General features: G+C 41.4%; 1 protein-coding gene across 1 annotated transcript in view; it reads left to right on the top strand.

The window, feature by feature from the left end:
- Positions 1-21673, top strand: part of DNAH6 (dynein axonemal heavy chain 6) — a 307800-nt gene that overhangs the window by 259157 nt on the left and 26970 nt on the right. The window contains exons 67-71 of the mRNA XM_060187710.1: positions 671-809; positions 12040-12159; positions 13830-13951; positions 15901-16030; positions 19922-20049. Coding sequence (XP_060043693.1) covers positions 671-809; positions 12040-12159; positions 13830-13951; positions 15901-16030; positions 19922-20049 — 639 coding nt within the window. The remainder of the gene's footprint in view (positions 1-670; positions 810-12039; positions 12160-13829; positions 13952-15900; positions 16031-19921; positions 20050-21673) is intronic.

Genomic DNA, 21673 nt, shown 5'->3' with positions numbered 1-21673 from the left:
AAAGGAACAGTTATAGTGCTATTTAACCTCTTTTGAAGCTTCACCCCTGCAGGTGAGGGGCTGGGGTCTTGATCCCAGGTCCTTGTGCATGTAATATATGCTCTCTACCAGAATTATTACCTCCTGGCATCTAGATGCTAATTTTTTAAGTTGAAAATCTTGTATGGCCTGTGAATGATGGTATAAATATCCAAAGGACTCTTGGCAGAAGAAAACAAAGCTTCCCCATCCCCTGCTTCAGTCTCTGACAATTACAATTCCATCTCCATCTCTAGTTTGTTCTGACTACATATTTATTATTGGATAGATATGGAGAGAAATTGAGAGGAGAGGTGAGATAGAGAAGGAGATAAACATAGAGACACCTGCAGCCCGGCTTCACCACTCATGAAGCTTTCTGCCTACAGATAGGGACCATGGCCTTGAATCTGGGTCCCTGTGCACTGCAGTGTGTGCACTTAACCAGGTACACCACTGCCTGGACCCTTGACTTTCTCGCTACTGCAAATATGGGAGTGGGGCCAGTATGGCCAGAAGACATTTGTTCAGTGACAACCAGGCTGAAAGCCTCGCTGATGTTGACATGCATGGCAACCTTTTAGCTTACAGTAATTTTGCGCAGGATTAGTTGATCCAGTTTTATTAAAGACTGTTTTATCTTCCATTCTAGGAAAGAAAAAAGTTTGGCCCTCTTGGTTGGAACATCTGCTATGAATTCAACGACAGTGACAGGGAATGTGCTTTACTGAACCTCAACCTTTACTGTCAAGAAGGAAAGATCCCATGGGATGCTTTGATTTACATCACTGGTCAGTGTGCCTACCTGGTCAGGGCATCCAGATGTGTACTAGCTGGTTGTCCTTTTATGCACATGTAGCCCTTAAAAAGTTGTGTGTTTCCCAGCAGTTCCATGGTGGTTGATGGCTTGTCATATTCCCTTTGTAGTGAGACCGTGAAAAGAGTACCTCATGAATATTTACACATAAAACATTAAGCAGATGTTTTCACAGATATTAAGAGCAAATCTTACACAACACTTGATATACGCTAAACACTGTTTGTTCAGCTCCAGGGCTTTACTGCTCCAAACTGACTTTTTTTTATAGAAAGTGGGAAAGAGGGGTGGTAAGGCAGTACCACAGCAGGTTAAGTGCATATGGTGCAAAGTGCAAGGACTGGTGTTAAGGATCCGGGTTCGAGCCCCTGGCTACCCACCTGCAGGGGTGTCACTTCACGAGTGGTGAAGCAGGTCTACAGGTGTCTATCTTTCTCTCCCCCTCTCTGTCTTCCCTTCCTCTCTCCATTTCTCTCTATCCTATCCAACAACAATAATAATAACCACAAAAGTGGGGGGAAAAAAAGGGCAACAAAGGAAAAAAAATTGCCTCCAGGAGCAGTGGATTTGTGGTGTAGGCACCTAGCCCCAGCAATAACCCCGGTAGGCAAAAAAAAAAAAAATGCTTAAAAGAAAAGAAGAAAAGTGGCAAAAAGAGCACCAGGTTAAACACTCACATTACGGGAACAACTTTCCTGCTAGGAAATTTCTACTTGAGATTTTGGCAGTAATCCATTGCCAGCTCCTCTCTCTTCCACTGTGAACTAAGGCCAATGAGAGATAACAGTACAGAGCAAATGAGCAAAAGGAAAATATCTTAAGAGACTTCTGGAAGTGGGGCTACGAACAGCAGCATATCTGTTTCTCTCCTCTCCTCTCCCGGATCAACTAGGAATACCAAAGGAGACCACCTGGGACCTCAACAAGACAGGACTAGAACGACTTACAGGAATCCACCAAATCACCGGTGAGTGCAAACACACGTTGCTGGTGACAGAGAGGAGCTTAGGGAGAAACTAAGTGGCTGGTAACAATCCGGCAGTTTATCAGTTGAGACACCACCTCCAGTCTGTTCCACCAACAAGGGGACAGCTGAAGGGAGGAGAGGACTCCCCAGAGACTCACCAAGTGCAACTCTGAGTCTCCATTGCTACTGCCCTCAGAATCTGGATCAGCGGCAGGGAGGGAGACCGGGGGACAGAAATCTAATCAGGAAACTATACCTCGGTGGCATAGCTGTGGGGCTGTGAAAGTCTCTTGGCATAACAACTGGACTGTCTCTGCCACACCCTGACTTATCTCTTGGTCAGGAGTCAGTGATTAAGCTAAGAAGCCTACTTATAGTTTAGAAGCCCTGAGGCTCCCATCGCCTACAGAGAAAAAAAAAAAAGAAAAAAAAAAAGAGGCTTTTAAATCACTGAGCTTGGACTCAGGGATTAAAATACTATTGAAGCAACTGTTAACTTCCACCACTGTGAACCCTTTAATTATCTTATTTAGACACAAGTCAATCCAGGAAATAGTGATCAGTAATTTGAAAAGTACTAAGAGAGGGAACTCATAACATAATATATAAAATGGGTAAACCAACAAGAAGAAATATTGGAGAAACACACCAGGACAAGAGTCCAGCTAAAAGCCCCCCAAAGGGTGAAGCACAAAATAATGAGTTCATCATCCAAACATTAGCTAAGGAAATAATCACAGGAATTAGTAAAGAGTTTGAAAGAATTGTAATCAGAAATACAGGAACAACAAATGAGACTGGAAGAAAACACTAACTATCTCAAGGTTATTAGAGAGCTGAAAGCTGAAATAGCTGAGCTAAGAACACAACTAGCCGAACAAGCTAAAATCGTATCAGAACAGGGTAACAGAATAGATGAACTCCAGAAAACAGTAGAGGGCAGAGAGAATAGAATCAATGAGGCTGAAGACAGAATTAGCAAGATCCAGGACAAATTAGAGACAACTAAAAAAGAAGTAAGAGATATCTAAAAGAGATTAAGAGATACTGAAAACAACAACAGAGACCTATGGGATGACTTCAAAAGAAACAATATACACATTATCAGCTTACCAGAGGAAGAAAGAGAGGGAGAAGAAGAAAGCATTCTTCAGGCCATAATAGCTGAAAACTTCTCTAGTCTAGACAACATCAAAGACATAAAGATTCAAGAAGTACAGAGGGTCCCAAACAGAATTAACCTAGTCTTAAAGACACCAAGACACATCATATTTAGAATGGAAAGGAATAAGGATAAAGAGAGGATCTTGAAGGATGCAAGAGAAAAACAAAGAGTCACCTACAGAGGAACACTCATAAGATTAGCAGCACACTTCTCCACACAAACACTACAGGCCAGAAGAGAATGGCAAGATATCTATCAAGTGCTCAATGAGAAAGGCTTTCAACCAAGAATACTATATCCTGCTAGACTGTCATTCAGACTAGATGTTATCATCTAGTTATCAAAACATTCGCAGAGAAGCAACAGTTGAAGGAATCAACTATCATCAAGCCTGCCCTGAAAGAAGTTCTGAAAGGTCTTCTATAAACATTCAGACCATCATAAATAGGACATATATCAGAACACTCTAAAACTCTGAAAGAATGGCATTAAAATACCTTCAATCTTTGATATCAATAAATGTCAATGGCCTGAATTCACCTATTAAAAGACACAGAGTAGGAAGATGGATCAGAAAATACAAACCAACAATATGCTGTCTACAGGAAACCCACCTAACTCAACAAGACAAAAACAGACTCAAAGTGAAAGGATGGAAAACTATCATATAAGCCAGTGGCCCACAAAAAAGGGCAGGAACAGCTATTCTCATATCTGACACGATAGACTTTAAAATAGATAAGATTTTAAAAAATAGGAATGGACACTACTTAATGCTCAGAGGATCAGTCAATCAACAGTACTTAACAATTATTAACATCTATACACCAAATGAGAAGCCATCTTTAGATGTATTTATACATCAAACGTCTACTGAAAGAGCTACAGCAATATATTAACAGCAATACAGTCATAGTAGGGGACTTCAACACCCCACTCTCTCAACTTGACAGATCATCCAGGCAGAAAATCAATAAAGACATAAGGGAGCTAAATGAAGAGATAGATAAACTAGAACTATTGGACATTTTCAGAGTCATTCATCCCAAGAAACTGGAATACACATTCTACTCAAATCCACATGGGTCATTCTCGAGGATAGACCATATGTTAGGCCACAAAGATAGCATAAGCAAATTCAAGAGCATTGAAATCATCCCAAGCATCTGCTCAGAACACAGTGGAATTAAACTAACACTTAACATCAACAAAAGATTAGTAATATCCCAAAATGTGCAAGCTCAACAGTACACTTCTTAACAACCTCTGGGTCAAAGAGGAAATCAAGGAAGAAATCAAAATGTTTTGAGAGTTCAATGAAAATGAAGACACAAGCTATCAAAATATTTGAGACACAGCTAAGGCAGTACTGAGAGGGAAGTTGATAGCTATACAAGCACACATTAGGAAACAAGAAAAAGCACAAATAAACAGCCTGATTGCACATCTTAAAGACCTAGAAGAAGAAGAAAAAGGAACCCTAAAGCAACCAGAAGGACAGAAGTCACTAACGTTAGGGCAGAAATAAATAACATTGAGAATAAGAAAACCATACAAAAGATGTACGAAAGTAAATGTTGGTTCTTCGAAAGAGTGAACAAAATCAACAAACCTTTAGCCAGACTCACAAAACAAAAAAGGGAGAAGACCTAAATAAATCGGATACTAAATGAAAGAGGAGATATCACAACAGACACCACAGAAATTCAACATATCGTGCGAGGCTTCTATGAACAACTATTTGCCACCAAGCTTGAGAACCTGGAAGAAATGGACAATTTCCTAGATACCTACAAACTTCCAAAACTAAGTAAAGAGGAAGTGGATAACATGAACAGGCCCATCACAGCTAATGAAATTATAACAGTTATCAAAAATCTCCCCAAAAATAAAAGTCCTGGAACAGATAGTTTTACAAATGAATTCTACAAAACCTTCAAAGAAGAGCTAATACATCTAATTTTAAAAGTCCTTCAGAAGATTGAAGACACTGGAATACTCCCTGCCAGCTTCTATGAAACCAACATCACTTTGATACTAAAAGCAGACAGGGACACAACCAAAAAAGAAAACTACAGACCAATATCTCTGATGAACATAGATGCTAAAATACTGAACAAAATTCTAGCCAGCTGTATACAGCAGTATATTAAAAAGATTGCTTATCATGACCAAGTGGAGTTTATCTCATGCAGTCAAGGTTGGTTTAATATACGTAAATCAATCAGTGTGATCCACCACATCAACAAAAGCAAGACCAAAAACCATATGGTCATATCAATAGATGCAGAGAAAGCCTTTGACAAAATACAACATCCCTTTATGATCAAAACACTACAAAAAATGGGAGTAGATGGAAAATTCCTCAAGATAGTGGAGTCTATATATAGCAAACCTACAGCCAACATCATACTCAATGGTGAAAAACTGGAAGCATTTCCCCTCAGATCAGGTACTAGACAGGGCTGCCCACTATCACCATTACTATTCAACATAGTGTTGGCAGTTCTTGCCATAGCAATCAGGCAGGAGCAAGGAATTAAAGGGATACAGATTGGAAGAGAAGAAGTCAAACTCTCCCTATTTGCAGATGACATGATAGTATACACTAAAAAACCTAAGGAATCCAGCAAGAAACTTTTGGAAATCATCAGGCAATACAGTAACGTGTCAGGCTACAAAATTAACATTCAAAAGTAAGTGGCATTCCTCTATGCAAACACTAACTAAACTCTAAGCTAGAAGAAATTGAAATCCAGAAATAAATTCCTTTTACTATAGCAACAAAAACAATAAAATATCTAGGAGTAAACCTAATCAAAGAAGTGAAAGACTTGTATACTGAAAATTATGAGTTACTACTCAAGGAAATTGAAAAAGATGCAAAGAAATGGGAAGATATTCCATGTTCATGGGTTGGTAGAATTAACATCATCAAAATGAATATACTACCGAGAGCCATCTACAGATTTAATGCTATCCCCATCAAGATCCCAACCACATTTTTTAGGAGAATGGAAAAAATGCTACAAATGTTTATCTGGAACCAGAAAAGACCTAGAATTGCCAAAACAATCTTGACAAAAAAGAACAGATCTGGAGGCATCACACTCCCAGATCTCAAATTGTATTATAGGGCCATTGTCATCAAAACTGCTTGGTACTGGAACATGAATAGACACACTGACCTGTGGAATAGACTTGAGAACCCAGAAGTGAGCCCCCACACCTATGGACATCTAATCTTTGACAAAGGGGCTCAGACTATTCAATGGGGAAAGCAGAGTCTCTTCAACAAATGGTGTTGGAAACAATGGGTTGAAACATGCAGAAGAATGAAACTGAACCAAATACAAAAGTAAATTCCAAGTGGATAAAGGACTTGGACTTGGACAACAAACTATGAGATACTTAGAGGAAAATATTGGCAAAACTCTTTTTTGCATAAATTTGAAAGACATCTTCAATGAAAGGAATCCAATTACAAAGAAGACTAAGGCAAGTATAAACCTATGGGACTACATCAAATTAAATAGCTTCTTCACAGCAAAAGAAACCACTACCCAAACCAAGAGACCCCTCACAGAATGGGAGAAGATCTTTACATGCCATACATCAGACAAGAGTTTAATAACCAACATATATAAAGAGCTTGCCAAACTCAACAACAAGACAACAAATAACCCCATCCAAAAATGGGGGGAAGACATGGTCAGAATATTCACCACAGAAGAGATCCAAAAGGCCGAGAAACACATGAAAAAATGCTCCAAGTCTCTGATTGTCAGAGAAATGCAAATCAAGACAACAATGAGATACCACTTCACTCCTGTGAGAATGTCATACATCAGAAAAGCTAACAGCAGCAAATGCTGGAGAGGGTGTGGGGTCAAAGGAACCCTCCTACACTGCTGGTGGGAATGTCAGTTGGCCCAATCTCTGTGGAGAACAGTCTGGAGAATTCTCAGAAGACTAGAAATGGACCTACCCTATGATCCTGCAATTCCTCTCCTGGGGATATATCCTAAGGAACCCAACATTCCCATCCAAAAAGATCTGTGTACACATATGTTCTTGGCAGCACAATTTGTAATAGCCAAAACCTGGAAGCAACCCAGGTGTCCAACAACAGATGAGTGGCTGAGCAAGTTGTGGTATATATACACAATGGAATACTACTCAGCTGTTAAAAATGGTGACTTCACTGTTTTCAGCTGATCTTGGATGGACCTTGAAAAAATCATGTTGAGTGAAATAAGTCAGAAACAGGTGGATGAATATGGGATGATCTCACTCTCAGGCATAAGTTGAAAAACAAGATCAGAAAAGAAAACACAAGTAGAACCTGAACTGGAATTGGTGTAGTGCACCAAAGTAAAAGACTCTGGGGTAGGTGGGTGGGGAGAATACAGGTCCGAGAAGGATTTAGAGGACCTAGTGGGGGTTGTATTGTTATATGGGAAACTGGGGAATGTTATGCATGTACAAACTATTGTACTTACTGTTGAATGTAAAACATTAATTCCCCAATAAAAAAAAAGAAAAAGAAATAAATTTTAAAAAACACTCATGTTACAGTGTGTAAGGGCCCAGGTTCAAGCCCCTGGTCCCCACCTATAGGGGGAAAGCTTCACAAGTAGTGAAGCAGGGCTGCAGGTGTCTCTCTGTCTCTTTCCCTTTCTATCTCCCCTTCCCTCCCAATTTCTTTCTTTCTCGATCCAATAATAAAAAATTAAAGTATTTTTAAAAGTGAATGCAGATTAGAAAGTGGGCTTTGGGTGGGGGTGATAATTCTGAGATTACAGTGGTGCATACATTAAAACTTACATAATGGTATTAACCAACAAAACTTCAGTTACAACACTTGAAACAAGAAAACAAAGAAGTGAAATAGTTTTCCTTTGAAAAGATGATGCACAGACCAATGGACTAAGATTGAGATAAACTACCACACCTATGGACAGTGGCTGAAGGAAATTCTGTTGCATTTCCATTTTCAATGCCAGTGGTGTGTATAAATAAGTCTGTTGGAATTTGGATACACATACCAATCGAAAACCAAACAATAAGGGGCCAGGCAGTGTGTCATTCCAAGTTAAGCACACATATCACCATGGGCAAGGATCTGAATTTGAGCACCCAGCTCCCCACCTGCAGCAGGAACATTTCATGAGTAGTGAAGCAGGTCTGCAGGTGTCTGTCTTTCTTTTCTTCTCTATCTCTATCCCCTCCCCTTTCAGTTTCTCTCTGTCCCATCTAAAAGGACTGTGGGGAACAGTGAATTCATAATGCTGGCACTGAGCCCCAGTGATTACCCTGGTGGAAATAAAAAAAAAAAAGTAAACCAATTATATTTGTAGGGGTGGAAAGAAACCTGGCATCCCACTGGTTGTTCATAGGCTATAAAAGTAATAATGCAAACACAAACCAGACTGATAAGAGGGGAAAGGTAAAGAGAATTATATTAATAAACTATCTACCTCTATACATGTGAGAGAGACTCAAAAAATCTTCATGTGATCCTAGCATGCTCTTAAGTAGCTTTCTAACACAGAAGACTTGAGGAAGAAGAAAAAGAGGGTATTCTAGTTTACAAAAAAAAATAAATAAGGGCAGTGGGTAGGTAGCATAATGGTTATGTGTCACTTGCTGCGGTGGCGGCTGCGGGACACAGAAAAAGGAGGTTTGGAGCAGAAAGGGAACACAATCCTTTATTCACGCGGGGACCTCAGGGTTGGGGTGGGAACGCAGCAGTTGGGGCCACGTGGAGCTAGCCAAAATGGCCGCCTCCTGCTATGCACCGCACCGTTCCGTCACTGAGGTGAAAAGCGGGCAAGAGAAAAAGGGTGGAAGAAGAAGGGCTTTTATGGGAATAGCTCTCATGAGAATGAGAAGGGGGAGGAGTAACCATAGCACTCCAGAGTAGGATAATAACTTTCTCGGGAATGGGAAGGGGGAGGAATAACCAAAGCACTCCAAGTATCATGGGGAATTGACAGTGCCCTGAGGACACAACATGGCGGAACAGGTGCTGGAGAATGTCCCAACTCTGGTGGGAACTAGAAATAGCCTGAGGGGACAACATGGCAGATGTTGTCTGCATCTGCACAAATTCCCAGCATCTCCCCCTTTCCTTATATCTAATGGCCACAGTATAGGAAATTTAGAGTGGAGCAGGCTTAAATGTTTTTAAGGAATGCCATGCTCAGGTGGGAAGATGTATGATGTTTTTGTGGGGGAGGGAAGACTTACATGGCCACCAACCTTGTGAGATTTATGTGTCCTCCCTGTGCTCAACCCCTCTTTAGAGAGAGAGACTTACCTCGAGGGACTCATCTCATAGGTTAAGCTCTGCCAGGCTCAACCATCTCCTCACAATATTTCTACATCTTTATCTTTCTATCTAATCATTGCATTAAGATGGTTCAATGTCTGTAAAAGACTCTGTGATAGAAGAATAGTAGTGTAGGGGTGAGCAGAAACCTTTTGGGCATAAACCTAAATGACATAACAAAACAGGAAAGGACAAGTAGGGGAGCAGTAAGAGCCAGTGTGATGCCAAGGGGAGGCTTGGTGCGCAAAGGGGCATTTTCTGTCTTTGGGAGCATCTCCTGCCTCTGGGTCAGGGCTTACTAATGAGGTGGGGGGTTCTGCCTCTGGGGACATCTCCTGCCTCTGGGGGCAGTATCTAGTAAGGGTTTTTTTTCTGGCCTCTAGGGGCAGTGCTTGCAGGCGGAAGAGCATGCCTGCCAAGTGAAGGGGCTGTTCAGTGCTGTACAGTCCCCAAGTCAACTGGCTGTAAGGTCCATAAACTACGGTGGGGCAGTCTTTGAAAAACCAGCAGTGTGAAGGGAAGGAAGCTGCTGTAAAATTGTGTAAAGTGTCCAAAGGGTATACCAGCAAGTCCGATAGAAGTCTCAGTCCAAAGTAGATGGCAAGGGGAAGAAATGGCAGGGGATGAACCACTGCACTTCTATCTCCATGAGGAAGGTCAGCCACTGGAATGCCGCTTTTCTGTAGAGGGTGAGCTGAAACCGCCAAAATATGACAGGCAAAGCAGAAGCAGGAAGGGCAGACAGGCAGTAAGAAAGTTCTGTCCTTGGAGTCTGTGAATCAGGTTCTTTAGATCAGTCAGGTGTCATCTTGGGTTTTGGGGGGTGTGCCACTGTAGTCGTGCCGTCTAGTGGGCGATGTCAGAGTGTGCAGCGGTCCAGATGGTTTTTCCTGCAATTCCTGTAAAAGAAACACAAACAATCTGCTTCCTGTGGTTAACAGGACATCAGATTTGAATTTTTTATAGAAAAAGAGGTTTGGTGCCTTAGCCAACTCAATATTGGGGCATGTATCTTTCTTTATTTCTTTTTTTTACTTAATGGGGCCTAGGTGTTTGGTGGGCCTTCCCAACAACCATTTTTCTTTGGGGGTAGTAAGGGATGTCTGTATCACATGGGTGATATTGTAAAGGAAAAAGTTTTTAAATTGTTAGCCGTCAAGGGCAGACCTATAGTGGCAAGACGAGATACACCAGTTAAGTGTAGGAAAATATGTGAATGTTGTTAATTTACATAAGTTGTATATGGAGGAACCTTTTATAGTTTAATACCTTACCATATGAGCAGATGTTTCTTCATGTGAAGGCTTGACAGCTATAATCACTTACTTGTGAAAAAAATAAAACTTGTAACAAGTTAGAAGTTTACTACAATTAAAAAAAAAAAGTTTACTACAATTGATAACTCGATGATTATAATTGGTTTAAGTATCTTTATAAACTTGGATGGTCTTTCTCATTTCATTTTAAGGCTGCTTAATCAATTTAAGCGCAGTAAAATGTGGTAAGGCAAAGAAACATTGTCAGAGCCTCAGGCATGTGAATCATTAGCATAACCATTGTGCAGTCTATTGTATGCCTGGGCTGGTTCTACCTCTAAATGAGAAGGTATTTGAGAGCTTTACATAGCAATAACGTCTTTTTTTTTACCTTTTGTTACACCTGTACAAGATGGAGACACACCCTAGGTGTGCGCAGGATTTTCAGACCAAATTTAGTTAAAATATATTGATTTTTAACTAATTTTTACCTCAGACTTTAAATGTAAGTTAATTTTACCTTTATGAGAATTACGTTGAAAACTTTTTCATTTAACTTTGCCTGGTAAGAATGTAGCCTTAAAGTTACATTTCTAACCTTAAAGTTAATGTTTACCAAACTTCAAACACACACATAAACATGGTCTTCAATACACAAGGAGAAAAACTTTGGTTACAAAGACATGTCATTTTAAACACAAATTTAGATCTGTACTGTCTTAGTTGAACCATTTTTACTCACACGGTTTAAGACTACCGAAAGCAGAGAGGTTAGACAGAAGCAGGCTTAAGATATTTGGGGGGGGGGGAAGAAAGAAATGGTAGGGAAGTTTTGTTTTTGGGTTCTGTGAACTAATTTTAAGATTCTGCCATTTTGTATCATGAGTCCCGGAGGGCTCCTGCCTCCGGCAAAAGTGGCAGAGGGATGGGCCACAGAAGCTGAGGCGGCAGCCAAAGACATGTCTGCCAAAATAGGAGTCTCTGGGTGACAGCCTCATGGTCGGCTAGACTAGGGCTGCTTCTCAAGCCAGAGTCAGTGCTCCTTAAAGGAGAGACAGGAAGGGACCCCCGCACATCTCCCAAGCACTGCGATCACGGTCAAGAGAATCCACAGTGCGGCCCCAAGTGAAACGTCTCTGAGATAGAAAGCCTATCCCAAATCCGCAGAGGGTCAAGTGGCTGTATACTTACCTGCGTCTGGGTGGGTCAGTCCCTGTTCAGGGTGCCAGTTGTCGCTTGACAGCGGTGGGACGCAGAAGAAGGAGGTTTGGAGCAGAAAGGGAATACTCCCCTGCTACCGCACCACCAGGCGAGAGAGAGAGAGAGAGAGAGAAGGCCCTCCTGAGAAGATGCCTTTATCTCCAGCAAAGCATTTTGTCTCCAGGGCTTCTCCATAGAAAGTAACCTTTTGCCAAAGATGCATTTTGAATATGGCAGATTGTTGGACCCCTACAAACTTTTAAAATGCAAATTCCTTTCCAGGTGAAATTACATATGGTGGTAGAGTAACAGACACCTGGGATCAAAGATGTCTTCGTACCGTCTTGAAAAAATTCTTTTCTCCTGAAACACTAGAAGAGAATTACAAGTATTCTGAATCAGGTAAATGAACTTTCAGTATTTTCTGCATTTTGGTACAGACATTTTCTTAAAAGTCACTGACATAAGCAGTCTTTATAGGTTTTTTTGTTTGTTTGTATTAAATATTTTGTTTATTTATGAGAGATAAATGAGGGAAAGAGAGAGAGAACCAGACATCACTTTGGTACATGTACTATCAGGGATCAGACTCAGAAACTCATGCTTGAGAGGTCAACACTTTACCTCATGGACGGCTTTACAGTTTTCAGTCCAGGAATTCTGTATGTTCATCTTCCCCACCCACCCAACTACCCAGGATCACCTCCAAACCCCATCTCATGAATGAGAAGACAGAGATATATTACACTACTCAGTAGCCATTTTGAATAATTCTTGTCTTGGAGTTCATTGTATTCATCTAAAGGTTTGTTCAAAATTATATAAATCTGGAGTCATTAGCAAGGCACACCTTTTCAGCAGCACATGCTTGAATTCTTAGAATATTGAAATGTTCTAGCCAGGGGCTGGGTGGTGGTACACCTGGTTGGGCGTACCTGTTACAATGTGCAAGGACCCAGGTTTAAGCCCCTGGTCCCCACATGCAGGGGAGAACTTTGCAAGTAGTGAAGCAGTGCTACAGGTATCTCTCTGTCTCTCCTTTCTCTCTTGATTTCTGGCTGTCTCCATCCAATAAATAATAATCAAAAAAATTTTTAAGAAATGTTCTGGGGCCAGGTAGTGGCTCACCAGGTTAAGCGCACATAGTATGAAGCACAAGAACCCATGCAAAGATCCTGGTTTGAGCCCCCAGCTCCCCACCTGCAGAGGGGTCACTTCACAAGTGGTGAAGTAGGTCTGCAGGTGTCTTTCTCTCTTCCTCTCACTTTTTTAAATATAATTTATTTATTATTGGATAGAGACAGAGAGAAACTGAGAGGGACAGGGGAGATAGAGAAGGAGAGACACCTGCATCCCTGCTTCACCACTCATGAAGCTTCCCCTGAAGGTGAGGACCAGGAGCTCGAACCCAGGTCCTTGCACACTGTATCATGTGTGCTCAACCAGGTGTGCCACCACCCAGCCCCTCTCTTCCTCCCTATCTTCCCCCTCTCTCAATTTCTCTTTGTCTAGCCAATAAAATGGTTACAAAATGGCCACCAGGAGCAGTGGGTTTGTAGTGCAGGCACCAACCCCCCAGCGGTAACCATGGAGGCAAAAAAAAAAAAAAAAGTCCTGGGCAGAGGTCTATAGATAACATGATGGTAATACAAAAGACTCTCATATCTAAGACTCCAAAGTTCCAGGTTCAATCCCCCTGCAACACCATAGGCCAGAGCTGAGCAATGCTCTGGTAAAATGAAAAAGAAAGAAGAAGGGAGGGAGGGAGGGAGGAAGGGAGGGAGGGAGGAAGGAAGGAAGATAAAGGAATATAAGGTTCTACAGGAGACATTTAGAAAATTAGGACACTAGTCAGATGCCCAAGTCCTCAATGAATAAGTGAAAAGTAGAGACTAGACACTGTAGTGAAGTCAAGGAGGCCTGGAAAAGCACCACCACCCCACCCCCATTCCATATGAGAAAGCTAACTATATACTATAGCCACAATCTGAACTAAGAAGAGACGTGCCAACGTCTGCAATACAAAGGTAGACTACTTGAGAAATACTTGTCTTCTGTGTCTTCCATAATAGGCATCTATTTTGCACCCTTGGCTGACAGTCTACAAGAGTTTAAGGACTACATTGAAAAGCTGCCTTTGATAGATGACCCTGAAATATTTGGAATGCATGAAAATGCCAACTTAGCTTTCCAGGTATGTAGCCTTTCAATTACAAATACATATATTCATACTGTGTGTATAAGTTTGAAATATCAATAACCGCCTCATTAGCTTTGTAAATCACAATTTTCTTAAGTAAACAGAAGTTTGAACTCAGCTTCAGCATTTGGCCTCTTCTTAGCCTTTTCCCTATGGATTCTCTTTAGAATCCTAACATCATCACTGTCCCTGTAGCTGGGAACCCTCTTCTATCTCCTGGCCTGCAGGTTCATCTATATCTGCCTGAAAGTCCACCTCAGTGTAGGGGTTCCTCTAGCAATCTGTCTTCCCTTCTGCCACCATGCTGATCATGTTTATAACATACTACACAAAAGGTTATCTATTGATTGTTGAATTTTCACAGTGACTAATATCCAGCCAGATAAAGTTATGTGGGTGTTTTTCTTCTTATTATTATTTTTTTCCCCTCCAGGGTTATTGCTGGGGCTCAGTGCCAGCACTAAGAATTCACTGCTCTTGATCGTCTTTTTTTTTTCATTTTATTGGATAGGACAGAGATAAATTGAAGGAGGAAGGGAAATAAAAAAAGGGAAAGATAGACACCTGAAGACCTGCTTCACCGCTAGTACAGTGTACCCCTGTAGGTTGGGAGCCAGGGCCTCAAACCCAAATCCTTGTGTGGGTCCTTGTGCTTAGTACTATGTGCCCAGGAATACTCTGAAAGGTTGGGAACTAGATTTATATCACAAGACTGAAGGAAAATATCATTTTTTTTCAACTTAAATGTTGCCCTACATAGTTTAGAGATCAGAGGGCCAGGCAGTGGCACACCTCTTAAACACACATACTACAGTGTGCTGGGACCCAGGCTCAAGCCCCTGGTCCCCACCTGCAGGGGGAAAGCTTCAGAATGAGTGGTGAAGCAGGGCTGCAGGTGTCTCTCTCTGTCTCTCACTCTACCTCCCGTCCTCTCAATATCTCTCTGTTTCTATCCAATAATAAATAAATTTTTTAATTAAAAAAAAGTTTGGGTGCCGGGCTAGCGTGGGGGTGCCTCTTCCCAGACGTGTGCTCTCTGGGTTGGAGAGAACTCAACCAGAGCCAGCCTGGGCTGCTACTCACTCAGCAACTTGGGAGAGATGACTCATGAATTTGTGGCAGAGTGGCAATGCAATGTCTCTATTAATCAGAGAGCCAATGCTTTTAAACGGTAGACCCAGAAGTGGCAAGTCGGAAACAGAAATGGCTAGGAAGGGGGTGGAGAGGTAGGAACTTCCTTAGCAACTGTTGTGAGGGTTTTAACTGGTAGGATTAATATTACCCTGCAGGCAGGGAGGGTCTCAAGGTAGAAAGAAGACAGATCAAAGGAATGGAATGGGTGGGGATCTCTCAGGCAAAACAATGATTATGTAGATAGGCCATATTATCAGGAATGCAGGGTGCTTTGTGAGGATCCTCACAATAACCTGACATCTCCCCCTTTCTTTTTATCTAATGGCCATAATATCAGGAATGCGGGGTGCTTTGTGAGGCAGGGAGTCTGATAGGATGAGGCACACCTTTGGAGTTACTCCTGTCCTTCCTTGCTCAACCTCTTGGTAGAGAGAGAGAGAGACTAACAGGATAGATGCAGTCCTCAAGTCAAGCCCTGCCAAGCTCAACCACATCCTCACAATTTCCTGACATTTGGAAACTGATGTGGCAAGATAGCTCACCTGAAAGGGTGCCTGCTTTGCCAAGTATTTAACACAGGCTCTAGCTCCATGTCTCACTGTTCTGGGGTGGGGGGCCTCAGTAATGTATTATCTTTCCTTCTCTCCCTCTTTCTCTGCCTCTCTCTATATGAAAAATATCAGCCTGGAGCAGTAAAGCCCCTACAAAGAAAGAAAGACAAAGAAAGACATACAAGAGTAGACATCCAGAAAATGTACTAAGAAGTTAATTTTGAGTAATTTGAGCCTTCACTCTTCCCACCATTACAGTATAAAGAGACCAGCACTTTAATCAGCATCATACTTGAAGTTCAGCCAAGGTCATCTTCAGGTGGAGGGGGGAAAAGCAATGATGAAATTGTCCAAGAACTTGTTGCTTCTGTCCGGACCAGAGTTCCAGGTAACAAAGAGCTTTCTGGAATCTGTCTATAGTTGGGGCTTTTAAGAATAATCTGAGTGCTGAGTGATAAGCAGATGTCTAAAGCTGTGTATTGTGTTTATTATGTAAGACTTTTCTTTCTGTAGAGAATGCTTCCAGGGGGCGGGGGTAGATAGCATAATGGTTATACAAAGAGGCTATCATGCCTGAAGCTCCAAAGTCCTAGATTCAATCATCATGCCCTCACCACCACCACCATAAACCAGAGAGTGGGAGAGAGAGAGAGAGAGAGAATGCTTCTGGTGTGGAGCTAGAAGTCTACAACACCTCAACATTTCTAGTGGCAGAAGCATTAGGAGTCAGTTGGGTCCTCACCCAATATCACTTTAACCACTGTTTCCTAAATTTTGTAATATCTTTTTTTTCTTTCTTTCTTTCTTTCTTTCTCTCTTTCATTTTTGTTTGTTTGGTTTTTACCTTTAAACTTAGGACTTTGGATCCTCAAGCTTGAGAGTTTCTATGAACAAAATGACTAAATCTACTTACTTTTTTTGGTGAGTTCAGGAGTCTTCCTAAGCCATCATAGAGATTTGTTTGCATGTTTTTCTTAGAAAGATTATAGATTTAGATGACTTAGTCAATTATAAGTAAACCGAGGGGGTCATGTACCCAATAGAGTGCACACGTTAACATTCACAAAGACCCTGATAAAAGCCCTACAGGGGAAAGTTTTGCGAAGGGGATGTCTCTCGAGCAGTGAAACAATAATACAGATGTCTCTCTCTCTCCCACCCTACCTCTCAATTTTCCCCTATCCTACCAAATAAAAGAAAGAAAAATACTGGCCACCAGCGGTAGTAGATTAGTTGTACAGGTACCAAGCCCCAACTAAACCTGGTGGCAATAAAAATAATAAGTCAGCTATGTTGTTCTCTCTGTTCACAAGACCACTTAAATGAAATATGTGAAGTTTCCCCCCTATATGAACCAACTCTTCAACTCACTGATGTTAACTGAGTATTCTACAGTTCAGTTATGATACTGTCCTGAGTTAGTATAGACTCTACATCTTAGGGGCTCAGCCCCACAAGATGGCCCCCAACTTCAGTTGCCAATCACAAGCCCCAGGTTGTAATCTGCACTTCTTTCTGACCAACTAGCTTCTCAATCAGGGCTTCCTACAACCCCCTTCTTAGATTTTGTAAGGTGCTAGAAATTGTTCACAGAATTCAGAGACATAATCACATTTCTAAGTTTATTGTGTAGGGCCCGGTGGTGGTATACCTGGTCAAGTGCACTTGTTACAATTCACAAGGACCTGTGTTTGAGCCCCCAGTCCCTTCCTGTAGGGGAAAAGTTTCATGAGTGGTGAAACAGGGCAGCAGGTGTCTCTCCATCTCTCTCCTTTATCACCCCCTTCCCTCTTGATTTCTGTCTCTATCCAATAAATAAATAAAGATAATAAGTTTATTGTATGGGATATAAAAGTATACAATAAGCAACCAGAGGAGGAGCTAAGGTCCAGAAGGGTCCTGAGTGCAGAAGCTTATCCCTGTGCAGTCAGGTGAACCACTATCCTGACACATGATGTGTTCACCAATGCTAAAGTCTTCCAAACCTGGGCTACGGTGCCATGGAGGGTCCACAGGAAGGTGTGATGGACTCAAATCATTGAGCACTGCTCAATGATTTACTCAATGATTAACTCACTTTCCAGGCCATTGACCCTCCCAGTAGATAGGAAGATAGAACTAAGAGTTACGATCCTCTAACCACTATTTGGTTCCCCAACAAATAGTCACCCTCCTTCATTTTAGGTGTTTTTAAAACACCTAAATATTGATTTAATATTGATTTTAAAAATTACAAGATGATGGGGTACAGTTCCACACACACCATTCCCACCACCAGAGTTCTGGATCCCAGTCCCTTTATTGGGAGCAGTTATCCCAGGGTTGCAGATATGGGTTAACTCTTTCTACAACTATCTGTCTGTATTTGTTTGTATTTACCCATTTTTTAAAGATTCCATCTTCTCTTCCTGTCCAAGTCACATATACATCTATCACTACATCCAAATGTCCCTCCCTTTTTCCTGTTCTCTCTCTGGGTCCTGATGGAGTTAGAGTTCCGAGCCCCCTGGTGTCCACTTTAGGGACTTACCCAAAGTCACCTAACTCACATAAACTCAGGCATTACCGAGGCTTACTATAAATAGAGGCTTACTATAAAAAGAGGCTTACTATAAATAGCAAAACATTCCTTTCGTCTTTCTCACTCAGGCATATTTCAGAATCAAAAACAAAACAAAAATAATGTTTCTGAACAGGAGAGTTAGCATAATGCTTATGCAAGATGGACTTTCATGCCTGAAGCTCCAAGGTTCCAGGTTCAATCCTCCACACCACCATCAGCCAGAGCTGAGCAGTGCCCTGACAAATAATAATAATAATAATAATCATGATGATGATGTTTCTATAACTATATTGCTTGAGAAACTACAAGTGCTTTGTGAGCTCTGGCTAAGAGCCAGACATGCAAAGACATAGATGTCTATCTGTCATTATGTCACAGAATCACAAAACTAATCTCGCCAATTCTCTTAAATCTGCCAGAAGAATGAACAGTGCCTGTGTTACTAAGACATCAGTTATTCAAGCTTCAAGCAGGCCTTCAAAAGAATGTCTGGCTGAGGCTGAGAATTCTCCTATTGTTGAAGCAGACTGAGTCAGTTATTTTTAGGGGGTATTTTCGAATAAGGACATAATGGAGGACTGGTTGGGGGAAGGGATGCCTAGTCAAACGGGTCACTAGAAAGATGAAAGTAGGGTTTCACAGAGTTCCTGTGGATAGAACATTTTTCATTCCACATTTCATAAATCTTAAACTTTTCCTGTGAAAAAAATGACAAGAGACAGAGATACGGCTGAGTAAGAGATTGGAGGGTTTGGAACAGTCCCTGACGGCAGAGACAGGAGGAGGTCAGTGGCAGGGCACTACAATGTGGATAGAACCAAGGTATCAGACTAACCACAACATGGTATTTTTCTATAGCAGCCAAAATATGAGAGGCTAAGAAGAAATATGTTGTATTTCAGAGCCAATCACTTAGTCATACTTTATTCAGATATGCAAGGAAAATGCAGCTCCTTTGTTTTTTAAATATTTTATTTATTTTTAATGATACAGAGAGTACTTCTCAGCTCTGGCTTCTGGTGGTGCTGGGGATTGAATGTGGGACTTTAGGGCCTCAGCCATGAAAGTCTTTTGCATCACTTTTATGCTGTCTCCTAGCCCTCTCCTTCGTTTTTTTGTAGCTTGCTTGAACCATGAGCCTGTTTAGTAGTTTAGTCAATCTCTGAACAGTGCTCAGCAGCTTGAAATACATGCTTTCTCTGTCTCCTGGGCTGCCACTTCTATCCCTCCTCTCCTGAACACAGTGAAAATATGTGTGGAAGAGGAAAGGACTGGGGACCAGGCGGTGGCACACCTGGTTAAGCACACATATTATAGTGTGCAAGGACTCAAGTTCAAGTCCCTGATCCCCACCTGCAGGGGGAAAGCTTCATGAGTGATGAAGCAGGGCTGAAGATGTCTCTCTCTTTCCCTTTCAACCCCCGTCTTAATGTCTATCTCTACCCAATAATAAACAAATAAATAAGGAATTTTAAAAAGGTTAGGACTTAGAGCCCCCTGGCTCTTATAGACTCAGAAATGCCCTTTGTCAACTGTGTAAACTGTGTCCTGCTGGCATTTGCCATGAAAGTCTGCATGACTTGATATCACATTTAGCCTAGGCATAGGTGCAATAGAAATAGCTTTTTAGAAAGTTAAATGCATTATAGTAGCATTTCCATGAGAAAATAAATCTATGAGAGTTGACCTAAGGAAACAGCTGTGTGTGTGTTTCAGAAAAACTGGAGATGGAGAGTGCTACGGAAAGTCTTTTCGTCAGGGATCCTCAAGGACGTCTGAATTCCTTGACCACAGTTCTTGGACAAGAAGTGGACAGATTTAACAATCTGCTAAAGTTAATACATGTATGAATGTTCATTGCCATTATTTTCACTGGGTATCACACTTTGTAAAACATACAGTCTTAGAATTTTCCATTCCCATCACTTCAGCATTTTCATTTACATTTATATTTTATTAACAACTTTTCTTCCCCATTTGGTCTAAATTGAATTTACCCTCACCTAACTGCCCTCAGAACCTCAGGCATGAAAAGTTTTGCTATGCTATATCCCCGGCCCCCTTTTTCTACCACTGGTGAGTATTTGACACTACACATTCTTTTTAATTTTTTTAATTATCTTTATTTATTTATTGGATATAGATAGCCAGAAATTGAGAGGGAAGGGGGAAATAGTGAGGGAGAGAGACAGAGAGACACCTGCAACACTGCTTCACCACTTGCATAGCTTTCCCCTTGCAGGTGGGGACCAGTGGCTCAAACCTGGGTCCTTGTGCATTGTAACATGTGCACTCAACCAGGTGCGCCACCACCCAGACCCGATTCTTTTTAACTTTTTAGTTGTGATTAATAGTTTTTATAGGAGGCCACGTGGTGGCACACCTGGTTAAAGTGCACAAGGACCCAGGTTCAAGCCCCTGGTCTCCACCTATAGGGAGAAATCTTCATGAGTGGTGAAACAGGGCTACAGCTGTCTCTCTCTCTCTTTCCCTCTCTACTACCTCCTGTCTTCTCAACTTCTCTTGGTCTTTATCCAATAATAAATAAATAAGTAAATAAATAAATAAATAAATAGTAGTTTGTTACAAGATTGTAAGATTACAGTGTATAGTTCCACACCACACCCACCACCAAATTTCCGTATCCCCACCCTCCCAGCTCACAAAGATAACCACCAGAGTTCTCATAACTCTTAGTTTGCTTGCTTCTGTTTTGTTTGGATTTTTTTCTTGCAAATTAATGTAAATGAATGAGATCTCTAGATTTTTACATAGAAGGTGAAACCACTTGATAGTTGTCTTTAATCTCTACTTATTTCACTAAGCTTTGTTGCCTCCAGTGCCATCCATTGTGTGCCAAAGGGCACAATAGCATCTTTTTTTATTGCAGTGGACACTACAGTTTCTTTTTATTTGTTTTTCTTTTTTTAATTTAATGTATTTATTTATTTGTTTGTTTGTTTCCAGAGCAGTGCTAAGCTCTGGCTTATAATGGTGGTGGTATGGGGTGGGGAGTAGGGAGGGGGTTGAATATGGGACTTCAGAGCCTCAGAAATGAGTGTCTCCTTGCATAACCATTATGCTGTCTACCCCAATCCCACACTACAAATTCTTTTTTTTTTTTTTTTGCAAAGAGAAATGGAGATAGTAGGGGAAGAGAGGGGGAGAGAAAGATAGACACCTGCAGACCTGTTTCACACTTGTGAAATGACTCCCCTCAGGTGGGGAGCCGGAGGCTGGAACCGGGATCCTTACACCAGTCCTTGCGCTTTGCACAACCTGCGCTTAACCACTACAAATTTTTAATCTCCTCATTACCCCATGTTAGATTTACCATTGGGTCACTATAAATTTGATCAGAAATGAAGCATTCAGCTAAGAGAAAGTCAGTGCTCATTCTTCAGATCTAGTTTACATTTGATAATGCCATCTTCATAAAGTCTGTGAAAACAAGAGTTTCTCAAAGTG

Source organism: Erinaceus europaeus, chromosome 3 (assembly GCF_950295315.1).
Source record: "Erinaceus europaeus chromosome 3, mEriEur2.1, whole genome shotgun sequence".
Lineage (NCBI taxonomy): Eukaryota > Metazoa > Chordata > Mammalia > Eulipotyphla > Erinaceidae > Erinaceus > Erinaceus europaeus.
Note: the sequence above shows the minus strand (reverse complement) of the source record. Positions and strands in the feature narration are given on the sequence as shown.